We start from the raw sequence: 23,523 nt of genomic DNA, 5'->3' as shown, positions 1-23,523 counted from the left end.
GTTGAGAGGGGAGGATAGATCAGTCATGATTGAATGGTGTAGATGGATGTGCCTAATGGCCAAATTCAGCTTGTGGATCCTATGAACTTTACTAGTCCCCATGGACTTACTCACCCCCATGGATCTGAACAAAGCTCTGTTTTAACAAAGGGATTGGAGATTGGGACTCAGTCGCTGCCTTCTCAGTCATAACAAACTCGCTGTGTGGGAAACTATCTCATCTCCCATCTGGTCCGCTTGCCAATTACCTTCAGCATGTGTCCTGCGGTCACTGACATTGCTACCAGTGGAAGCAATTCCTTCTTATTATTTTGTCAGCGGTTATTCACTTCACAGACTTCTCCCGAGAACATGCCGCTGACTGAGTTGTGTTAAAGCACCTTATCGACACCCTTTGAAGTCAGTCTCTTCAAACAACAATCTCATTCCTTATCCACTCCCAGAATCACCCCCCCCTGTTCTCACAGCCCAAAACTGAAGCTTCTTGCGTTCAATTTTTCCCTTTGGAAGGATTGATTTTTCTCAGTGATAAAAGGATGAAAAGACCTCTCAGGAAACATCGAGCCGCAAAAAAGAACAAACGTACTTTTCTATAATGTTCTTAATAACCTTATGACATGCCCAAGCATTTTACATCCATTACAGTGTGTGATCACTGCCGTAATATCAGCCGGTACTGCTGCTCTTTGCTGTAGAGCTAGCTCCCACCATGAGCAAGGTAGTAATGACTTTAGTTTAGTCTATAGACACAAAATGCTGGAGTAACTCATCGGAACAGGCAGCATCTTGGGGGTAATGTATCGGGTCGAGTTTAGTTTAGTTTAGTTTAGTTTAGAGATACAGCACAGAAACAGGCCCTTCGGCCCACCAAGTCCACGCTGACCAGCGATATCCAGTACACTAGTTCTCTCCTACACGCACACTGGGGACATAGAAACATAGAAACATAGAAAATAGGTGCAGGAGTAGGCCATTCGGCCCTTCGAGCCTGCACCGCCATTCAATATGATCATGGCTGATCATCCAACTCAGTATCCTATACCTGCCTTCTCTCCATACCCCCTGATCCCTTTAGCCACAAGGGCCACATCTAACTTCCTCTTAAATATAGCCAATGAACTGGCCTCAACTACCTTCTGTGGCAGAGAATTCCACAGATTCACCACTCTGTGTGTGAAAAATGTTTTCCTCATCTCGGTCCTAAAATATTTCCCCCTTATCCTTAAACTGTGACCCCTTGTTCTGGACTTCCCCAACATCGGGAACAATCTTCCTGCATCTAGCCTGTCCAACTCCTTAAGAATTTTGGAAGTTTCTATAAGATCCCCCCTCAATCTTCTAAATTCTATCGAGTACAAGCCGAGTCTATCCAGTCTTTCTTCATATGAAAGTCCTGACATCCCAGGAATCAGTCTGGTGAACCTTCTCTGTACTCCCTCTATGGCAAGAATGTCTTTCCTCAGATTAGGAGACCAAAATTGTACGCAATACTCCAGGTGTAGTCTCACCAAGACCATGTACAACTGTTTGCAAGAAGCCTATTAACCTACAAATCTGTAGGGTCTTTGGAATGTGGAACGAAACTGGAGCACCCGGAGAAAACCCACATGGCCACGGGGAGAACGTACAAACTCTGTACTGGCAGCACCCGTAGTGAGGACCGAACCTGGGTCTCCAGCGCTGTAAGGCAGCAACTCTGCCGCTGCTCCACCATGCTGCCCTAAATGACTTGATGAGCTATTTTTCAAAGATATGCAAAAAAGTAACAAATGAATGAAAGATCTTTCATCCATTTGTTCTTTATCTCTCTCTATCACTGTCTATATCTCTCGTTTCCCTTTCCCCTGAGTCTGAAGAAGGGTCTTGACCCATAAACAACACCTATTCCTTTTCTCCAGAGATGCTGCCTAACCCGTTGAGTTACTCCAGCTTTTCGTGTCCAGCACCTGGTTCAGCGGTGGGACCGGTGGCACACTGCCCGCCCAGGGCAGCTATTGCATGAAGTTCTGGTCACAGGGTAAATCAGGTGGTGAAGAGGGCATGAAGAGGGCGTTTGTCCACCACAGAGAGTTGTGAGTCTGTGGAATTCTCAGCCTCAGAGCGCGGTGGAGGCAGGTTCTCTGGATTATTTCAAGAGAGAGCTAGATAGGGCTCTTAAAAATAGCAGAGTCAGGGGATATGGGGAGAAGGCAGGAACGGGGCACTGATTGGGGATGATCAGCCGTGATCACATTGAATGGCGGTGCTGGCTCGAAGGGCCGAATGGCCTACTCCTGCACCTATTGTGTATTGTCTATTGTCTATTGCCTTCAAAAGTCAGGGCAAGTGTCAGAGTACAAGTGTTTCATATCTGTACAGGATGTCGGTGAGACCACGCTTGCAATACTTGGCAGTACAAGCGAGAGGAAGGATGACGTTAAGCTGGCAAGGGTCCAAAAAAGATTCACATGGAAATTACTCAGACAGGAAGGCTTGAGGTATCAGGAAAGACCAGACAGGCTGGGGAAATATTTTCCCTGGAGCTCAGGAGGCTGAGGGGTGACCACATAGAGGATTATAAAATCATGAGAGTCATAGATGAGTTGGAATGATCACAGTATTTTTTCCCAGTCTAAACCAAGAGAGCATAAATTAAACATTTAAAGGGGACTGGACAGGTAAGTATTCCAGACACAGGGTGGTGGGTACACACCTGGGTATATGGAATGAGATTCCAGAGGAAGTGGTGGAGCTGGGTACATTTGCAACATTTAAAAGGCATTAGAATAGTAAAGGTTTAGACAGTTCTGGGCCAAAGGCTGGCAATAAATGGGTGAGTGGTAGAATATGGGGAATGTGCATTGATGATATAAGGGGAGATTAGTGTCAATGTTTCCGTGCTGTAAGAGTCTACAGCTCGCTGCATTCAGTGCATTCCTACTACCATCTTCTTCTAACTAATTCTATGTTATCCCACTTTCGCATCCATCCCCTACACACTAGGGTCAGTTTACCGAGGCCAATTAATCCACAAGCCCGCACGTCTTTGGGATGTGGGAGGAAACCCAGAGCGCTCGGAGGAAACCCACGTGGGCACAGAAAGAACGTTCAAACTCCACACGGACAGCACCCAAGGTCAGGATCGAACCGTGTGTTGCCCTGATTAGACTGACCTTAGTGCTGGAATGTAGCTGACATTGCTTGACCAGTTCCTTTTTGCCCTGTAGTCTAGCTCTCCTCTAATGGGAACGTGATTGGAGGTGAGGGTCAACATTATGGTGATAAAGATTAATAAACAGACACAAGAATATGACATAGAAGTCATGTGGGCGATTGGTGGTCAACTTGGGCAGCCACGTAGCCTCTTTCTATGTGCAGGAGGGAACTGCAGATGCTGGTTTACACTGAAGATAGACACAAAATGCTGGAGTATCTTGGCGGGACAGGCAGCATCTCTGGAGAGAAAGAATGGGTTATGTTTCAGATCAGGACCCTTCAGTAAAATCATTTTTTACAGAGAAAAACATTTTTCACACAGAGAGTGTTGAATCTGTGGAATTCTCTGCCACAGAAGGTAGTTGAGGCCAGTTCATTGGCTATATTTAAGAGGGAGTTAGATGTGGCCCTTGTGGCTAAAGGGATCAGGGGGTATGGAGAGAAGGCAGGGATGGGATGCTGAGTTGGATGATCAGCCATGATCATATCGAATGGCGGTGCAGGCTCGAAGGGCCGAATGGCCTACTCCTGCACCTATTTTCTATGTTTCTAGGTTTCAGACTGAAGACTGTCTCCCCTTATATCTGAGTTACTCAAGCATTTTGTGTCTAGACTGTTTCTATGCCGTATCTCCACATTAAAGTATCTAAAGTATTGAAGTATCACAGTCTTAGAATAAAGGGGAGGCCATTTAAGACTGAGGTGAGAAAAAACTTTTTCACTCAGAGAGTTGTGAATTTGCGGAATTCCCTGCCACAGAGGGCAGTGGAGGGCAAGTCACTGGATGGATTTAAGAGAGAGTTGGATAGAGCTCTATGGGCTAGTGAGATCAAGGGAAATGGGGAGAAGGCAGGCACAGGTTATTGATTGGCGGTGCTGGCCAGAAGGGCCAAATGGCCTCCTCGTGCACCTATTTTCTATGTTTCTATGTTTCTAAACTAAAATAGTGCCATCTGGAAGCTTTGACAAATGTATTAGATGCCAGGATTGAAGAGCAGAAGGAAACTATAGAGATTGTGAAGGGATTTGAATACAAGTCAAGCTGCTCTCAATCTGAAAGTAACAATGTTTTGGTCACCCAGTTATAAGAAAGATGTCATGGTGGAAAGGGTGCAGAGAAGATTTACAAAGATGTTGCCACTTGAGCTGAGCTGTAGGGACAGGTTGAGCAGGCTAGGATGAGGGGGTGATCCTGTAGAGGTGTACAAGATCATGGGAGGATTAGATCGGGTATGCAGAGTGTCTTTTGATCAGTGTAGGGAAATCAAGTAGAGGACATAGGTTTAAGGTGAGTGAGGAAAGATTTAACAGGAACCTGAGCGGTAACTTTTTTACACAAAGGGTGATGGGTATATGGAACGAGCTGCCGGAGGATGTAGTTGTGACAGGTACTATCATAACATTAAAGAGGCATTTGGACAGGTACATGGATAGGATAGGTTTCACATAGAAACATAGAAAATAGGTGCAGGAGGTGGCCATTCAGCCCTTCGAGCCAGCACGGCCATTCATTGTGATCATGGCTGATCGTCCCCTATCAATAACCCGTGCCTGCCTTCTCCCCATATCCCTTGACTCCACTAGCTCCTAGAGCTCTATCTAACTCTCTCTTAAATCCATCCAGTGACTTGGCCTCCACTGCCCTCTGTGGCAGGGAATTCCATACATTCACAACTCTCTGGGTGAAAAAGTTTTTTCTCACCTCAGTCTTAAATGACCTCCCCTTTATTCTAAGACTGTGGCCCCTGGTTCTGGACTCACCCAACATTGGGAACATTTTTCCTGCATCTAGCTTGTCCAGTCCTTTTATAGAAACATAGAAACATAGAAATTAGGTGCAGGAGTAGGCCATTCGGCCCTTCGAGCCATTCAATATAATATGTTTCTATAAGATAAGATAAGATAAGATTTAAATGGATATGGGCCAAGCACAGGCAGGTGAGACTAAAGTCGATGGCGTATGTTGGTCGGCATGGGTGGGTTGGGCTGATGGGCCTGTTTACAAGCTGTATGACTCTATAACTCTATGTTAGTAATAGACTTGAGATAGGATGTGGCCACTTGGTTTTGGATGGGCTTGGGTTTACTGAGCTAGCTTCCTGCCGTGCTAAAGTGACAGAGAGTATCCAGTAGAATGAACAATTTGCAGTTCTCAGGCAACTGAACCAGCCCACCAACAACCAGAGAGCAGTGCTGAGCTACTATCTGCCTCATTGGAGACCCTTGGACTATGTTTGATCGGACTATACTGGACTTTATCTTGCACCAAACAGTATGCACGTTACTCCTTTTATCATGTATCTGTACACTGTGGATGGCTCGATTGTAATCACGTATTGTCTTTCCGCTGAATGGTTAGCATGCAACATACGCTTTGCACTGTACCTTGGTACAAACTATACTCAAACTCAACACTGGAGCACGTCAGGAGTGAAAGAGAAGTTTGTTGGATTTAGCCCATGATGTCAGATCACATTTCAACAGACCAAGCCATCTCTTGGGACTGTCCTTGGAACAATTTTACATTTTACAGGCTCTGCTGAGAGAGATCACCTGATGCTCAAAGTGACCTTAGGTAATGTAGCAGTACATAACGTTCCGTAGCATTGTGTTAATGGGGGGGGAAATGGTAACCTAGCACTCTCCGCTAGCTATTTCTGGAGAGGTCGCAGTTGTGCATTTAGCTTTAACTATAGCTGCTGCACAGCACTCCAGTTTACAAACAGAGGAGGAAGCACACTGGTTCCCTGAGAACTTCCACCTGCCTGCGCAGGCTGCTGAACCAAACAACCATGAACCATTGAAGATCTGCTCATTAAATAAACCATGCAGCTTCATAAGACTTTGGCTAGGCTTCTTTCGGAGTTCTGGTCACTCCATTACAGGAAGGACATGGAGGCGTTGGAGACGATGAGGAAGAGGTTTGCAGGAATTCTGCCTGGATTGTATCTTCCCGGATTAGAGGGGCACTATTTTTGAGTATAGAAGCTGGGATGTAATGTTAAAATTGTACAAGGCATTGGTGAGACCAAATCTGGAGTATGGTGTACAATTTTGGTCGCCCAATTATAGGAAGGATGTCAACAAAATAGAGAGAGTACAGAGGAGATTTACTAGAATGTTGCCTGGGTTTCAACAACTAAGTTACAGAGATAGGTTGAATAAGTTAGGTCTTTATTCTCTGGAGCGCAGAAGGTTAAGGGGGGACTTGATAGAGGTCTTTAAAATGATGAGAGGGATAGACAGAGTTGATGTGATCAAGCTTTTCCCTTTGAGAATAGGGAAGATTCAAACAAGAGGACATGACTTCAGAATTAAGGGACAGAAGTTTAGGGGTAACATGAGGGGGAACTTCTTTACTCAGAGAGTGGTAGCGGTGTGGAATGAGCTTCCAGTGGAAGTGGTGGCGGCAGGTTCGTTGGTATCATTTAAGAATAAATTGGATAGGCATATGGAAGAGAAGGGAATGGAGGGTTATGGTATGAGTGCAGGCAGGTGGGACTAAGGGAAAAAAATTGTTCGGCACGGACTTGTAGGGCCGAGATGGCCTGTTTCCGTGCTGTAATTGTTATATGGTTATATGGTTATTTTCAAGGGAAGGTTGGATTGTTTTCTCTGGAATGCTGGGGATTGAAGGCAGGCCGTATACACGTACACGGAAAGGTGCCGATAGGGTAGACAGTTGGAACTTATCCCAGGGTTGAAATGTCAAAGACCAGGGGGCATAGCTTTAAGGTAAAAGGGGCAAGGTTTAATGGAGATGTGCAGGGTGAGTACCTGGAATGCATTGCTAGGGATGGTGATGGAGGAAGGTACAATAGTGGTACTGAAGATGCTTTTGTTGGGCATGTGGATATGCAGTGAATGGAAGGGTATGGATCTTGTGCAGGCTGATGACATTAGTTTAACTTGCCATTATGTTCGGCACGGGCATTGTCAGCTTTTTCTCTGTGTCCTTTTCAATGTTCTAAATCAACTCCAGTGCTCAAGGTCAGGCAAGGAGGACAATTTTATTGCAGAGTTGTTATGACCTAGAATGTGTTGACTTAAAGAGAAGTGAGAGCAGTTTCCATTGTGACTTTTATCACCTTTAATCTTGAACGGTGGGAAAACACAAAGCTGAACTGTGCAACGTGATGTAGTGTGACCAGGCAGGTTGAGCGAAATAGTTTTTATGAACAAAAACACAAACAAAAGCTCGTAACACGGCCTACCTAGTCCAGCTAACGAACACTGCTCCTGTCGATGCGAGGAGCGCTAATTACTAACAAAAACACGCCAACGAACCCCCCCGCGGTCACGTGACAGTGCCGACCAATGACGAGGGTTCTGATTTCCCAGTCCCACCACTAGGTGCCGCTACAGTGACTTCATTAGTTAAGCCATTCAACCCTGGGGTCAGGCTGAATCTTTCCGAGAATGGCTCTTGAGGGGCATTTACAAGGACAGATCATAGAAACCTGGGAGTGTGTTCTTAAGAGCAAATGGCCCTTCTAGAGGTGGTTGGGATTAGTTTACATTGGTATCATAGTCAGTGCAAACATCGTGGGCCAAAAGGCCTGTTCCTATGCCGCACTTTTCTATGGAAGATGGACACAAAATGCTGGAGTAACTCAGCGGGTCAGGCAGCATCCCTGGAGAAAAGGAATAGGTGACTTTTCGGGTCGCGAGCCTTCATCTGAAGAAGGCTCTCGACCCGAAACGTCACCTATCCCTTTTCTCCAGAGATGCTGCCTGGCCCGCTGAGTTACTCCAGCATTTTGTGTCCACCTTTGGTGTAAACCAGCACCTGTAGTTCCTTCCTCCACACCATAATTGCTTTCACCGCAAGTGTGGTGAAGACAACTTCTACAGTGCCCAGCAAAGGTATAAATAGATGATGGAGAAAAGCTTGCCGGGGCTATGGCGATAGGGCCAGTTGTGCAGAAAAGACAGCCACTTGAATCGTCTGGGCATAGAAGCCTATGGGCCAAGTGCTGAAAATAGGATTCATGTGGATGGGTATGGATGTTGTGGGTCGAATGGCCTGCTTCTAAACTGTATGAGTATGACTTACTCTGGTAGAGAGCAGGCACGGACTTGTGTAGGAGGGAACTGCAGCTGCTGGTTTAAACCGAAGATAGACACAAAATGCTGGAGTAGCTCAGCGGGACAGGCAACATCTCTGGAGAGAAGGAACGGATGGCAGCTTGGGTGGAGACCCTTCTTCAGACTAGTCATCGGAAAGGGAAAGGAGGGTTCATGGTCTGAATGGCATCCTTCCATGCTGTAACCGTTCTGTGAGTTAAAGAGGGATAAAATGTAGCATTGGCACAACCGAGGTGAGTGGGACTGATCGGATACTCATTCAGAAGGACAGGATAGGCGCAATTGTGGGAGCACAGGTCCCAGAGGGGACGGCCACAGTGTTTGTGCATGCAAATCCTGTGATTGTTAGTTCAAGTATGCTCACTTGCAGATAGATATTGGACCGTTGCTTCTCCAGTGGTTTTGAACAAACCTAGCCAGAGACCCAGTCCACACCCCCGCAACTCACTGAAGAATGTCCTGGCCAAGGTGTTTAAAAACAATCCAATATTCAGGCAATAACCTAGCACAGTACTGAGACAGACTCAAAACGCTTGAGTAACTTCATTCTGAAGAAGGGTGACAACCCGAAACATCACCCATCCTTTTTCTCCAGAGATGCTGTCTGAGCCGCTGAGTTACTCCAGCGCTTTGTGTCTATGGTATAAGCCAGCATCTGGAGTTCTTTGGTTTTACTGAACTCAGACTGTGGGTTCTCAGGTTAGAAAGACAGACCAATAAACACAATTAAGGGGTCCTGATCAAAATGTCCACCCCCCTTAAAAAAAAAACAGGTTAATAAAATTATTGTCCAGTTTACATAGATATAGCACAGGAACAGGCCCTTTGGCCCATGGTGTCGGGGACGAACATGATTCCAAATTAAACTTAAGGGCCTGTCTCACTGTACGAGGTACTTCGAGAGTTCTCCCGAGTTCTCCCCTGATTCGAGCTCGTATAATGTACGTAGCGGGTACGTCGGGGCTCATATGTGTAAAAAGTAACCATTTTTTTCATCACGAGTATTTTTTCACTCGTGGACATTTTTCACAGTGTTAAAAAAAGTCACGAGTTTACCGGATTTCCCGAGTACCTACCGTTACTCGTACGAGCCGCTACGTGACATCCACGAGCTCCTACGTGTACGAGCTCGAATCAGGGGAGAACTCAGGAGAACTCTTGAATTACCACGTACAGTGGGACAGGCCCTTAATCCCTTCAGCCTGCACACCATCCTAATGCCTCCATTCCCTGCACATTCTAAATGCCACTATTGTACCTGCTCCCACCACCACCCCTGGCAGCACACTCCAGGCTCCAACCAACCTGTGTAAAAGACTTGCCTCACACTATGACATTTCCAGCCTGAAAAAAAGGGCCTGACTGCGTACTCTATTTACGCCTCTCAGAATGTTATACTCCTCTATTATTTACTTTGATTTTGAGGTTGAATCAGATGTTCTTACCTAGAAGCCCTTAAATTATAATCGGTGATATAGGGAGGCAATGTGTCACAGCGATGGAGTTGCACTTGCAGCACCAGACGCCCAGGGTCAATCCCGATTACGGGTGCTGTCTGTACGGAGTTTGTACGTTCTCCCCGTGACCCCATGGGTTTTCACCTCCATCTTCGGTTTCCTCCCACACGCCAAAGACGTACAGGTATGTAGGTAAATTCAATTCATGCTTGCAATTCAAAGTTCTCTGCAGATCAGGAACCTAGTTGATATCCAAAACTTCTCAAACCAGGGAGACACCTGCATTATTGCACAGCTTCCTCTGATGAATCCTGCACAGGACTCTACTCTCAATGACTCTCAGCGACTCCGAGCAGCGGGAACATACGCATTTTGATCCTCAGTTTAGTTTAGATAGACTCAAAACATTGGAGTAACTCAGCGGGACAGGAAGTATCGAGAGAGAGAAGGAATGGGTGACGTTTTGGATCGAGACCCCTCTTCAGAATGAGCTCAGTCTGATCCAAAACTTCACCCATTCCTTCTCTCTAGCATTATGTGTCTCTCTTTGGTGCAAACCAGCATCTGTAATTCCTGCCTGCACGGTTTGTTTAGTTTAGTTTAGTTTAAAGATACAGTGCGGAAACAAGCCCTTCAGCCCACCAAGTCCGTGCCAACCAACGATCACCCCAGCCACTAATCCTATCCCACACACTAGGATACATTTACAGAAGCCAATAAACCTACAAACCCCCACATCTTTTGGGTGTGGGAGGAAACAGGAGCACCTGAAGAAAGCCCACGAGATGACAGGGAGAAGGTACCAACTCTGTACGGACTGCACCTATGGTCAGGATCGAACCTGGGTCTCTGGCACTGTAAGGCAGCAACTCTCCCACTGCGCCACTGTGTCATAGAAACATAGAAACATTGAAAATAGATGCAGGAGGAGGCCATTCAGCCCTTTGAGCCAGCACCGCCATTCATTGTGATCATGGCTGATCGTCCCCTATCAATAACCAGTGCCTGCCTTCTCCCCATATCCCTTGACTCCACTAGCCCCTAGAGCTCTATCTAACTCGACCTATGCCCCCTAGTGCACCATGTTTCATACTCTCTGTGATAAGTTCACCCTATCTTGTAGAGCGTTTGACAATAAAATAGTGCTTATTTTGTTGGAGAATAATATATCTGATACATATATATGGACATATAAATGTTAAAGATTAAATAAGCAGATATTTTCCAAGGAGTTGTTTTTCCCTCATCTTCCACTCTCTTTTTGATATTGCAGTGGCCCGGAATATTATGACTATGGACACGGAACAAGTGAAGATACATACGACAGTTATGGTAAACCCAGTTCCGTGTTTTCTTTGTTAAGGATTAAGTGTTGCATTAGAGTGCCCTTCAGGCATTGTTCACTTACAATGGGTTCGCTTTAGCTTGAAGTTGCGTTGCTTTTTTTAGACTTTAGAAATACAACGTGGAAACAGGCTCTTCAGCCCACCAAGCACTATCCTACGCACTGCGATCACCCATACACTAGCACTATCCTACACTGACAATTTACCGTTTAACGAAGCCCATTAACCTAAGCACGGAGAAAACCCACGTGGCCATACGGACAACCTGCAAACCCCACACGGGCAGCACCCGAGATCAGGATGGAACCTGATGGTGCCGCCTTTGAAGGGTGGGGACTGGAGTCTCAGGGGTCTGATTCCAAAAGCAGGGCTGTTTCCTGAGCACAACAAAGGTTTGCAAGTAAATTGGCTTTGGTAAAAATTGAAAATTGCCCGCAGTGTGTAGGATAGTGCTAGTGTATGGGAGTGATCGCTGGTCAGCACGGACTCAGTGGGCCGAAGGGCCTGTTTCCTCGCTGTTATTCTGAAGTCTACAAGGGTCAAGGATGCGTTTGCAAATTTCTGTACCTCTTGCCTGATGGGAGAGGGGAGGAGGGAGTGACCGGGGTGAAACTGGTCCTTTTTGATGCTGGAGGTCTTGCCGAGGCAGCGAGAAGTGTAGATGGATTAGTTGCCCTTCCCTGCAGCTCCTTGATCAAGTTAATGGTTAAATTCTCAGTATAAGGCTCATTGCCAAATTCTGTCTGATGTTTCCACCAATGTCTAGGATCTAGTACAATGCCAGAGCTGCTGTGTTCAATGCAGTTTGTTGTTATTGGCTGAGTATAATGCCTAAACCACGTAAAAAAACTCATACTGCTTTGCTTCTAATGCAATAGATCAGCCTGAAAACCTGACATTATCCCACTCGCAATTATACTTCCACTGACGCAAATCCACACGGCATCCAGTCTTTCCAGGGAGAACTGCAGTAATATTGATAAGAGTGAGTGGGCTGAATAAGCCCAAAGGCACTTTCTTCCACGCTGTATTTTATAGTCTTCATCAAAGTCATTCCCGGTGATGGGGAAAATTGGAATAGCTTCATGCGGTTTTAGTTATGAAACTTGCAGCATTTTTGAACAATTAAAATATTGGGCAATTTCATCAGAATTTAATGTGGGGTGATTATTCACAAGTATCACTTGACCTAACTGATTAGTGCCCTTCAGTGGTGTTTTGAGCTTTAACTGTGCCACAGGACAGAGGTGATGACTGCAGCCTTGCCTAGACTGCGGAGTGGCATCCAGCCCTACCACTTATCATCTTCATTCTGATTCCAGCATCCGCAGCCTCCACTTCTCACCTTCCAGCCTCCATAACTTCCTCCACTCTCCCCCACCCTACCCCATTCCCCCCCAAAACCTGGCTCCATCAATAGCCTTTTTTCCCCTCTCTCTCATTATCTGTCTCTAATGCCCCTGTCCCACTTAGAAAACATGAACGGAAACCTCTGGAGACTTTGCGCCCCACCCAAGGTTTCCGTGCGGTTCCCGGAGGTTTTTGGCAGTCTTCCAACCTGCTTCCACTATCTGCAACCTCCGGCAACCACCTGCAACCTCCGGGAACCGCACGGAAACCTTGGGTGGGGCGCAAAGTCTCCAGAGGTTTCCGTTCAGGTTTGCTAAGTGGGACAGGGGCAGAAGGGTCTCGACCCAAAGTGTTACCTATTCCTTTTCTCCAGAGGTGCTGTCTGACCCGATGAGTTACTCCAGCTTTTTGTGGCTATCTTCCACTTATCAATCATCAGCTGCTGTGTCCCAACTCCATCCCTTCTCCTTCTCCACCTGGCTCCATCTGCCCATAGATAGACACAAAATTCTGGAGTATGTCAACAGTTTGGCGGCATCTCTGGAGAAAGGGAACAGGTGACATTCTTCAGGCCGAGAGTCAGGGGAGAGGGAAACTAGAGAGACGAAGAGGTACAAAGAACAAAAAACAAAGGTATGAAAAGGACAAATCAAAGCCAGCAACGATGATGAAGGAAAGGTGGAGCCGTCAATTGTCCATTGTTGGTTGTGGAGAAGGTGATAACGAGTGATACAAACAGTGAAACTCAGCGGGATGACAGTGAAACTAGTACGACGACTAGGGGTGGGGGAGGGATAGAGAGAGAGAGGAAAAGCAAGGGTTACTTGAAGTTGGAGAAATCAAAATTCATACCGCTGGGGTGTAAGCTGCCCACGCATAATATGAGGTGCTGCTCCTCCAATTTGCATTTGGCCTCACTCTGACAGTGGAGGAGGCCCAGGGCAGAAAGGTCAGAATAGGAAGGGGAGTTAAAGTGTTTGGCAACCGGGAGATCATGTAGGTCAAGTCTCCCTCCTCACTTGGTTCCACCTCTCACCTGCCAGCCAGTGCTCCACCCCTCCCCGCACCTCCTCATGCTGGCTACCTCCAGTACTCTACACTCTTAGTCCTGATGCAGGGTCTCGACCTGAAATGTTGACTCTTGCTTTGCCTCCACAGATAGCCGGCTGCCTGATCCACTGAGTTCCTCCAGCAGTTATGTTTTTTTATTACTAATTTTATTCCTAATGGCGGATCCTGCCTTCGTATTCCCTTGTACAGGGGCTTTTGTTGTGGAAGTTGTTTTGAGGCCATTTTTTTTGTGTTGGAGATGGCCTGTGCTCTGTTCAGCTGATATTGTCGGGTTCACTTGTGTTTCCAAAATAAAAGAACATAACTGGCATTATTTGGATCTTGTTCCTGCAAGAATACAAATGAAAGAGCAAATGAAACACATGTATTAACATTATTTTGCCAAGAGCATTAATGAAAGATATTCAAAGCCAGGTGTGTGTTGCAAAGTATGGTGCATTAACTTTGTGCAGAACTGCTTGCCTGATTATCATTGCATTATGAAAGATAACATTGCATTGATTAATATTGTACATTAGCAAATCAGATGCAGTTGAACTGGAATTGTTAGTAATGCAGGTTACACATTGTCAATTCTGGTTATATTTTGAAATAGAAGTATCGTACTGATTTTAGACTTGAGATTCAGTCTATTCGGCCCACCGAATACGTGCCGACTAGCGATCACCCTGCACACTAACACTATCCTACACACTGGGGACAATATTACAACTTACCAAAGCCAATTAACCTACAAACCTGTACGTCTTTAGAGTGTGGGAGGAACCCTGAGCACCCAGAGAATACCCACGCGGTCACAGAGAGAACGTACAAACTCCATACAGACAGCAGCTGTAGTCAGATTCGAACCTGGATTTCTGGCATTGTAAAGGTAGCAACTCTACCGCTGTGCCACAGTGCCATCCAGACTGCTTAAACATGAGAAGCAATGTGGACAATAATTGCAGGAGGATTTGTTTTTTTTTTTAAATGGCCAAGCTATCGTTTTTTTTTGCAGTAGCATTGGCAACAGTTCCTTGTGCAGGGGATGTTGAGGGTTTAGTGATTGCGGTCTTCTGCCTTTCCCCAGGCGTGGGACGGGTGAAATGAAAGACAAGAATAATTGCGCAAGCAGAGGGGATACAGGCCAAGTCCCTGCACTGCCCCCTGTGCGTGGGAGTGTAGTGACAGCCCTCCTGACATTTGTAGCTTACTTCTGTCGGTGGAGATTCTGAGCCTCCCCTCATCTCCGAGCTTGCATGGGACCACACACTGCGCGCTCTTTATGAAAAGACTTCCCGAGTTCCTTTCTGCATCTCCGGAGATCTCAAAGCTTCCTACAGCCTATGAAAACCATTTTATGATATAATTCAATACAGCAGAGGATTAGTGCAATCTCTTCCAGACTGCTGTGATATACGTTAGTGGTGGCAGTGGTTGAGGGATAGATTTTGGCCTTGACTCCCCCATTTTTCTATGGCAAAGTATAATGCAACCTTTTACATCCACCTCAGAGTCAGTGATGAAGCGGGCTCAAGATTTGTCTTGTTAAAAAGATGGCAGCTCTGACCCCGCCCCCCACCTGATCCTTGTGGTCTCCTTTAGAACAATACCCCCTTAGGACTCCACTCAACATTTCAGCCTGGATTAATGACTCCAGGATTCTGGAAATGCCTGAACCCAAACTCGCACTGAGCAACAGTTGGCACCAGTAAATGAACTCAATTTACAATCATGGGATAGCTTGCCATGCTTAAAATACTTAGTGGAAGGCTGGTTGGACATTACTAATAAAACTGGAGCATAGGTCCAGTGAAGTAGGTCAGTGCTATGAATCCACTGGTGTGTGTTTAAATGTCAAATCACCTAAAGATAACCATATAACCATATAACAATTACAGCACGGAAACAGGCCATCTCGGCCCTACAAATCCGCGCCGAACAATTTTTTTCCCTTAGTCCCACCTGCCTGCACTCATACCATAACCCTCCATTCCCTTCTCATCCATATGCCTATCCAATTTATTCTTAAATGATACCAACGAACCTGCCGCCACCACTTCCACTGGAAGCTCATTCCACACCGCTACCACTCTCTGAGTAAAGAAGTTCCCCCTAATGTTACCCCTAAACTTCTGTCCCTTAATTCTGAAGTCATGTCCTCTTGTTTGAAACTTCCCTATTCTCAAAGGGAAAAGCTTGATCACATCAACTCTGTCTATCCCTCTCATCATTTTAAAGACCTCTATCAAGTCCCCCCTTAACCTTCTGCGCTCCAGAGAATAAAGACCTAACTTATTTAACCTATCTCTGTAACTTAGTTGTTGAAACCCAGGCAACATTCTAGTAAATCTCCTCTGTACTCTCTCTATTTTGTTGAAGATGAGCTTCAACCTTTTTACAGGTTAGTTTAATTTATTTTAGCGACACAGCGCGGAAACAGGACCTCTGCCGCACCAAGTCCGCGCCAACCGGCGATCCCCGTACACTAACCAATCCTACACACTAGGGACAATTTTTACAATTTTTACTGAAGCCAATAAACCTACAAACTTGTACGACTTTGAAGTGTGGGAGGAAACCGGAGCACCTGGAGAAAACCCACACGGTCACGGGGAGAATGTATAAACTCCGTACAGACGGCACCCATAGGCGGGATTGAACCCATGCAAAGCAGCTAACAAGTAAATCCAACTGACATAAAAATACTATACATGAAAACTACCTGTTATAATTCCCACAGATCTCCTCCTCCCTTTCACTCTAACCTCTCAGAGGGCCATATATCCATGTAGCCCTGAGCACAGCCTTGTTATATTTCTGTAGCCCTGAGCATCGATCTTAGCCATCCCTTCATAGGTTACGGCACCAGGCTTAGGAATACCCATCCCAACCCTCTCAGCCGCTCTACCTCTCCCATCTCCTTTAAGCCCCCCCTTAAAACAATTTCCTTGACCAAGGTATCTTGAAACTTTGGATGTGGAGAAAATGTTTCCTCTAGTTGGAGAATCTAGAACTCGGGATTTTTTAATTTAGAATTTATGAAAGTCAGAGTATTGAGCATGGAAGTTGGGAGATCACGTTATGGTTGTACAAGACAAACCCTGCGAGCAATACTACCACCTCACTGCCCAGTCTTCCAGTGTATGTTACTCCTGATATGGAGATTTCTGGTAGTGCCACAATATCTCCAACAGTTTGTAGGTTCATTGCTTCGGTAACTGGCTTTGTGAATTGTCCCCAGCATTAATCTATGGGTATCGCTGGAGATGGTGGGGCCGAAGGGCCTGTTTCCACACTGTATCTCCAAACTAAACTAAATTAAACAGGGCACAAGCTTTAAGCTTGTGGGGAAGTTGGTGATCCAGGTACAAACTGTGCCCATCTTAAGAAAAATAATTTTTACTTCAAACTGATTTACTTAATGTCACATGTATTGATTCCATGAACCAGCCCACTCAAGTATCATTGTGGAAAATATATCCTTTCGAGTTTTTTTAATATATTAAAATATACTGTTTAATGTATCTTGAGTTCCAAGTAGATTATAAATGCAATAAAAATGTGTTGAGAGAGTTATGGTAAGCAGCAGGTCTGAAATAACCAGGGCCTTGAAGAACAATTGCTCCATTGGGATACAATTGAGAGTTTCTCAGTAAATGAAAACAAAAGTTATGCTGAAAAGCTATTGATATGTGCGAAAAGGATGCAGCTTAATCTTTAGTGTTTTCTCAAAGGACCCCGATAAAAATGTGATTGGCAGCAATTTGCTGTAGTCGTGCGGCCAGTTTAGTCGACGAATAACCATTTTTTAATGACTAATCCAAAATGTTACAGGTGCTCCAAATGCATTTGTGCATTGCGATTTGCAATTGTGCATTATATTATATGATGTAATTTGCACTCAACATTTGGCGGATCTGTTGCATTGGCTTTGTCGATTGCAGTGAATCGCATGGCAAATTGGATCGCCCAGATGCAGATTCATAAATTATGTTTTTGTCGCCATTATGGGCCTCAAGGCCTCTCCTTTGGCTGATCCTCATGACCACCAAGTTAGTGATGTTTAGTTTAGTTCAGAGATACAGCACGGAAACAGCCCTTCGGCCTACTGAGCCCACACCGACCAGCGATCCCGGTACACTGGCCCTATCCTACACACACTAGGGCCAATTTACATTTACGCCAATCCAATTAGCCTACAAACCTGCACGTATTTGGAGTGTGGGAGGAAATCAGAGCTTCCCGGGAAAAAAAAACACGCCAGTCACGGCAAGAACGTACAAAATCTGTACAGACAGCACACGTAGTCAGGATTGAACCCGGGTCTCTGGTGCTGTAGGCAGCAACTCTACCAATGCACCACCGTCCCGCCCTTTATCTTCTATCTGCAACCACTTCTTAGCACAGGTAGGTCATCAGAACTTCCAATGGAAATAATTTTTGGATAAACTTTGCCAGGGACACAATCTCTATGACAATGAAATATTCTTCCTCTCTATCTCTATCTCTCTCTCTCTCTCGCTCTCTCTCTGTCGCCAACCGATGTAGATGTGACCCGCTTAAGCTTGCCTTGCATTCATTGATGAAATAATGGTGTTCCATTCATTGCCTGTTCACTCCATTTAGGACTTGCATTTGCTTTTCTGTTTGCAAGGTCAAGAAGAATGGGTGCCTTCCCGACCGAGTCTGAAAGCACCAATTCCAAGGTCAAGAGGGACATACAGAGAACATCCCTATGGTAGATATTGAAGGCTGCCCTTGTCCTATGACCTCAGCTCAATGACTACATGCGTGTCCTGTGGTCATCGTATAGACTACTACAAGACAAGTAATAGTTCATTTGTTTTCTTGCCTAGGGATAGCTTTTCTCGGGTATCCTTGTGCACTCCTATTTCCAAAAAACTTTAATGGAAGTTGTCAAGAATTTATGACAGTAACTCATAGAATGGACAAGTCAGTCCCCACACCATTCAACAAGAATGCTGTTCCTTTCAACTGATTTTTCATTGTTCTATGTGTAGAAGTATGTTCAACTAGCATGAACTGGTGATAAGTTTTAAGTTTCTAAGCTCACCAGCTAAAGGTAAATGCTTGTCTTGGGGTAATAGAAGACTGTAACAAGATTTTTTTTGAAATAGGTGATAAACAAGCTGTAGATAAGTTGTCTTAAACTGTCTTCTTCTAATATTTGTCAATTTAAGATGTTCAATATTTAATTTGTAAAATTTAATTTTTAAAACCAATGATGTTGAATGGAGTTGAGCACAATCAGCTATGTATGTAGCTAACTTTATTAAAGTGATCTGTTCAGTGTTTCTACCTGTATGTGGTAATAAAATTGCATAAAGTTCCATGTGTAAGCTTCTCTAAATAGGTGACTTTAATTTGTCAAATACATTTTGCCAATAAAGCTGAACTCTTTTGTAAAGAACTAAAATTTGGAATTATTTCATTCTAGTTCTTAAATGTCTGCCTCTTTTGTTCTGCAGGAAATGCCTAAACTGTTTGCTTCAATTATAAACCAAAATGAACTCTTAGTTGGTTTTTATATTGTGTAAGATATAAAAGCTGTATTAACACCCAATGGGATGTAAATAATTTTAAAACGAAGTTAACACGATAATCTGTTTACTTGATTGATCTTTAGTAAACTTTAATGCAGAAACTGTTAGAGCAATAAATGGATTTTAAACTATCTTACTAAACACAAAATTCTTAATTGACTTGTTTGTGTTAGCATGTCTCTCATGACAATGTAACGGAGATAAATGAGGTAAGATCACTTCCCGCTACAGTCTGTCTAAATGCCTAGCCCTCGGAGCGTTGAACTTTCCTACACATTAAATATCCCATCATAATGTGCGTTTTACCCATTCTTGTCTTCACTCAAAAGAGGGCATTTAATGCATTACTGAGGTGATAATAATTGTCTTTACCTGGAAAATCATCAATGTCACTGCCCAATTGTTTGACCTTCACCTTTAAAAAAACTTTATTTGCAATTTCCAGTGCTAATGTATCTGAATTTCACCGTTCGTGAAAGCAGTTTAGAGGGGCTGATTTATCTTTATGAGGCAATCAGACATGATGGCTGATTATTAAGAGAATATACGGCAGGACTCAAAGGATGACTAAACGTTAAACACCCTGCAAAAACAAGGTAACACTAATAGTAACTCTATAATTTTGCTGCATATGCAACAGTTATTTTAAATATTTACAAATGACGCAGTTACTGTCAGTTAAAAAAGTAAACCTTCCAAAATGTGATAAACGTAGGAATTATAGGTTATTAAAATGGCTAATTAGCAATAACTAATGATCACGTCATTGTTTCTTTTCAAGATATAACCCTGCTTCCTATAAACAAAAACTAAAATGACCAATAATTGTAATGCAACTCTTGCTAAAACTTCAATTCTGTAAACTGCATTGTAAAACCAAACAACCCGAAAAAACAATTACCGACAAATCATTTTTTCAAGCTAATCCAAAGAACTATTGATTCTGATATACAGTAGTTGTTGTTAAACATGGAAACAATGGCAATTTTGTCCTTGCGATTGGTTTACTTTTTTCATAGTAACAAAAATGCAAGAGATTACTCAGCTTGTGCAAGCTACAATCTTGCACTTGGAGTTGCATGCTCAGATTTATTTAGTAGTGTACCTTCATTACATTCAAGTCTGCTATGTTTTAATTGCGGCCATTGTCTATTCCTATCCCTGACCTTTGTTCTTTATTTTTGTTCCTTTCCAGGTGTCTAATAGTATGGTAACCGTGAAAAATCAGGACAAGCACAAAGGTTCAGGTAGGCAATGCTACACAGAGTCAAGGTTGCAAAGCTGACTATGTGATCAACCCAATCACAAATCCGCCACAATTTATATTGAAACTTGCAAACTCATCTTGTTTCCAATAAAAATGCACTGACATCAACAAATAAAATAAAACAACTTGTTTTATAGAACTTCATTCTGCTTTTCTCTATAAGGCCAATAACAAACGTGTGCACTTAGTCCAAAACAACTGCCCTTTACAGAGAGACACAAAATGCTGGAGTAACTCAGTGGGACAGGCAGCATCTCTGGATGGAAGGATCCATTTTTATATTTCATTGCCTGTCTTGTTCCACCTCATTTTGCCTCATCCATTTTGTCTTTAGACGTTAGATTTTAGAGGTACAGCGCGGAAACAGGCCCTTCGGCCCATCGACTCACCACCGACCATCGATCGCCCGTACCCTAGTTCTATGTTATCCCACTTTTCCATCCTACACACTAGGAGCAATTTACAGAAGCAATCACCCTGTACACTAACACTATCCTATACTCGAGGGACAATTTACAATTTTTATCGAAGCCAATTAACCTACAAACCTGTACGTATTTGGAGTGTGGGAGGAAACCGGAGCACCCAGAGAAAACCCACGCAGGTTATGGGGAGAAAGGTTCAAATCCCGTACAGACAGCACCTGTATTCAGGATCAAACCCGGGTCTCTGGTGCTGTAATGCCCCTGTTCCACTTAGGAAACCTGAACGGAAACCTCTGGAGACTTTGCGCCCCACCCAAGGTTTCCGTGCGGTTCCCGGAGGTTTTTGTCAGTCTCCCTACCTGCTTCCACTACCTGCAACCTCCGGCAACCACCTGCAACCTCCGGAAACCGCACGGAAACCTTGGGTGGGGCGCAAAGTCTCCAGAGGTTTCCGTTCAGGTTTCCTAAGTGGAACAGGGGCATTATTCGGCAGCAACTCTACCACTGTGCCACCGTGCCGCCCCAGGTGACTTTTATCCTTTAGCCTCTGTCACCTTCAACCTAATCTCGTGGCTTTCTTTTGATTCATTGTTCACATCCCAAACCCCTGTGCCCCATTTTGCCTCCTTTGCATTTTGCTTACAAGTAAACTGTTACCTCTTTGATTGTTTCCAGCCTAACCAAAGCTCCTTGAGAATGAGTCACAGCCGGATATTGGGGATTGACACTTAGAGGCAGGATAACTCCGGAATAAAGAGAAAGCAAATCTCTGGCCAAAGGTCATCATTGTCCAGCTGGTGAGAGGAGATTCTGGCCGGATGACAGGTCACAGGAAGTGAGACCGCTGGTGAGGAAATCACGGACAAACAGATCACGACAACTTGTACCAATGTATCCCGTAAGTTTTGACAAAAGTTCATTGTCCTACGGATTTAATTTTTCCTCTCTCCACAAAACCTGCCAGAAGCATTGACTATTACCAGTGTTTTCTGATGTATTTCCTATTTCCAGTATCGGCAGAGTCTTGTTTTTGTAATGTTCACCGTGTCGTTAACAAAATGTCCAGGAACCGATTTCAAACACGATTTGCCTGTGAGCCACTTATTAACATAGATTGGTCAGAGGATCCTAACGAAGCGTGTCCTAAAGAAGGAACAAGGTCTGGAGAGGCAGGGGGCCCAGAATTTGGGTCTTCCTGGCTGATTGTCCCATTGCTAGTGGTGACCTGATTAAACATGGAGGCACACAAGACTGCAGATGCTGGAATCTGAACCAAAAACCGATGGAGAAACTCAGTGTGGAGCAGCATCTGTGTGGGGGGGGGGGGGGGGGGGGGTGGAGGCAATGTCGGCATTTTTGGTCAAGCTCCTGCGATAGGACTGAGAGTGGAGAGAGATGTTAGTCAGTATAACAGGGAGAGGGGGAGGGCGAGGGTAGGTGATACCAGGATTCCAATTACAAGATGGCGCTGAAGCTAGGTGACTCTTTGCATGCTGGTTCCAGAGGTAGTTCTGTAATCACACATTACAATCATAATTTCAGAATTTATTGCAGTAGAATTAGGCCATTCGGCCCATCAAGTCTACTCCGCCATTCAATCATGGCTGATCTATCTTTCCCTCTCAACCTCATTCTCGTGCCTTCGTCCCATAACCTCTGACACCCCTACTAATCGAGAATCTGTCAATCACCACATTAAAAATATCCATTGTCTTAAGAAGTCTGATCCATTGTCTTAAGAAGGCGGCATCTCTGGAGAAAAGGAATAGGTGACGTTTCGGGTCGAAATCCTTCTTCAGAGTAAGAGTCTAAGCGTCATGACCTGAAACTCCAGAGATGCTGCCTGACCCGTTGAGTTACTCCAGCATTTTGTGTCTACCTTCGGTGTAAACTTGCACTTTTAAAGATATAGTGGTCAACATCAGTAAGAAGAGGTGTACCTCTTATTTTAGTTGAGATTTGTTTGGGTGCCTGTTTTCATCCTCTTTCTTGGTGGGAGGAATTTGGTCGCTGGTTTGCGGGAGCAAAGATTGAAGATGCAAACAGGTCGGGCAGAGATACTTTGGGTCAAGAAAAACAAATTCATTTCATTCTTGTTTGAGGTTAAAATATACCAAATCTTGAGTACACAGGGCAGCATAGTGGTGCAGCGGTAGATATGCTGCCTTACAGCACCAGAGACCCGGGTTCCATCCTGACTACAGGTACTGACTGCACAGAGTTTGTACGTTTGCCCTGTGACCTGCATGGGTTTTCTCCAGGTGCTCTTTGCTCCCACACTCCAAAGATGCACAGATTTGTAGGTTAACTGGCCTCTGTAAATTGTAAAATTGTCACTAGTATGCAGGATAGTGCTAGTGTACGGGGTGATCGCTGGTTGACTAAAGGGCCTGTCCCACGAGCATGTGACTGCATGCGGAAAGCGCGACCAAACCGGAAGCGGGGGCCGCGCGGAGGTCGAGTGATCCCCGGACAGGGCCTGTCCCACCAGCATGCGACTGCATGCGGCGAGCGCGACCAAACCTGTAGCGGGGGCTGCGCGGAGGTTGAGTGATCCCGTACGAGTTGACGTGAAGTTTGAGCGAAGTCCGCGGGTAGTTTGCGCGTGATGTACGGCGTCAAGACGCTGTGTACGGCGTCAAGACGCTGCGTATGGCGTCGAGACGCTGCGCACGCCCGTCGAGACGCTGCGCACGCCCGTCGAGGCGCTGCGTACGGCCTCAATGCGGCTGCGGGCCGGCAGGCCGTTGCCGCGCGGAATTTTTGGACAGTGTTAGT

The 23,523-nt window shown here is 44.9% G+C and overlaps 1 protein-coding gene across 4 annotated transcripts in view; it reads left to right on the top strand.

Annotated features, from left to right (window-relative positions):
* The window catches only part of khdrbs2 (KH RNA binding domain containing, signal transduction associated 2), a 329,378-nt gene extending 307,362 nt beyond the window's left edge, over window positions 1–22,016 (top strand). For 2 of the 4 annotated variants that reach the window (XM_033021867.1, XM_033021864.1), the window contains exons 8-11: window positions 11,014–11,072; window positions 18,144–18,317; window positions 20,249–20,300; window positions 21,421–22,016. In XM_033021867.1, the coding sequence (XP_032877758.1) occupies window positions 11,014–11,072; window positions 18,144–18,238 (154 nt within the window). In that variant the 3' untranslated portion in view covers window positions 18,239–18,317; window positions 20,249–20,300; window positions 21,421–22,016. Of the gene's footprint in view, window positions 1–11,013; window positions 11,073–18,143; window positions 18,918–20,248; window positions 20,301–21,420 lie in introns of those variants that run through there. The other 2 variants (XM_033021866.1, XM_033021865.1) reach the window with 2 other exon arrangements.
* The last annotated feature ends 1,507 nt before the right edge of the window (window positions 22,017–23,523 follow it).

Source organism: Amblyraja radiata, chromosome 5, assembly GCF_010909765.2.
Source record: "Amblyraja radiata isolate CabotCenter1 chromosome 5, sAmbRad1.1.pri, whole genome shotgun sequence".
NCBI classification, from domain to species: Eukaryota; Metazoa; Chordata; class Chondrichthyes; order Rajiformes; family Rajidae; genus Amblyraja; species Amblyraja radiata.
This window is presented reverse-complemented; position numbering and strand designations above follow the sequence as displayed.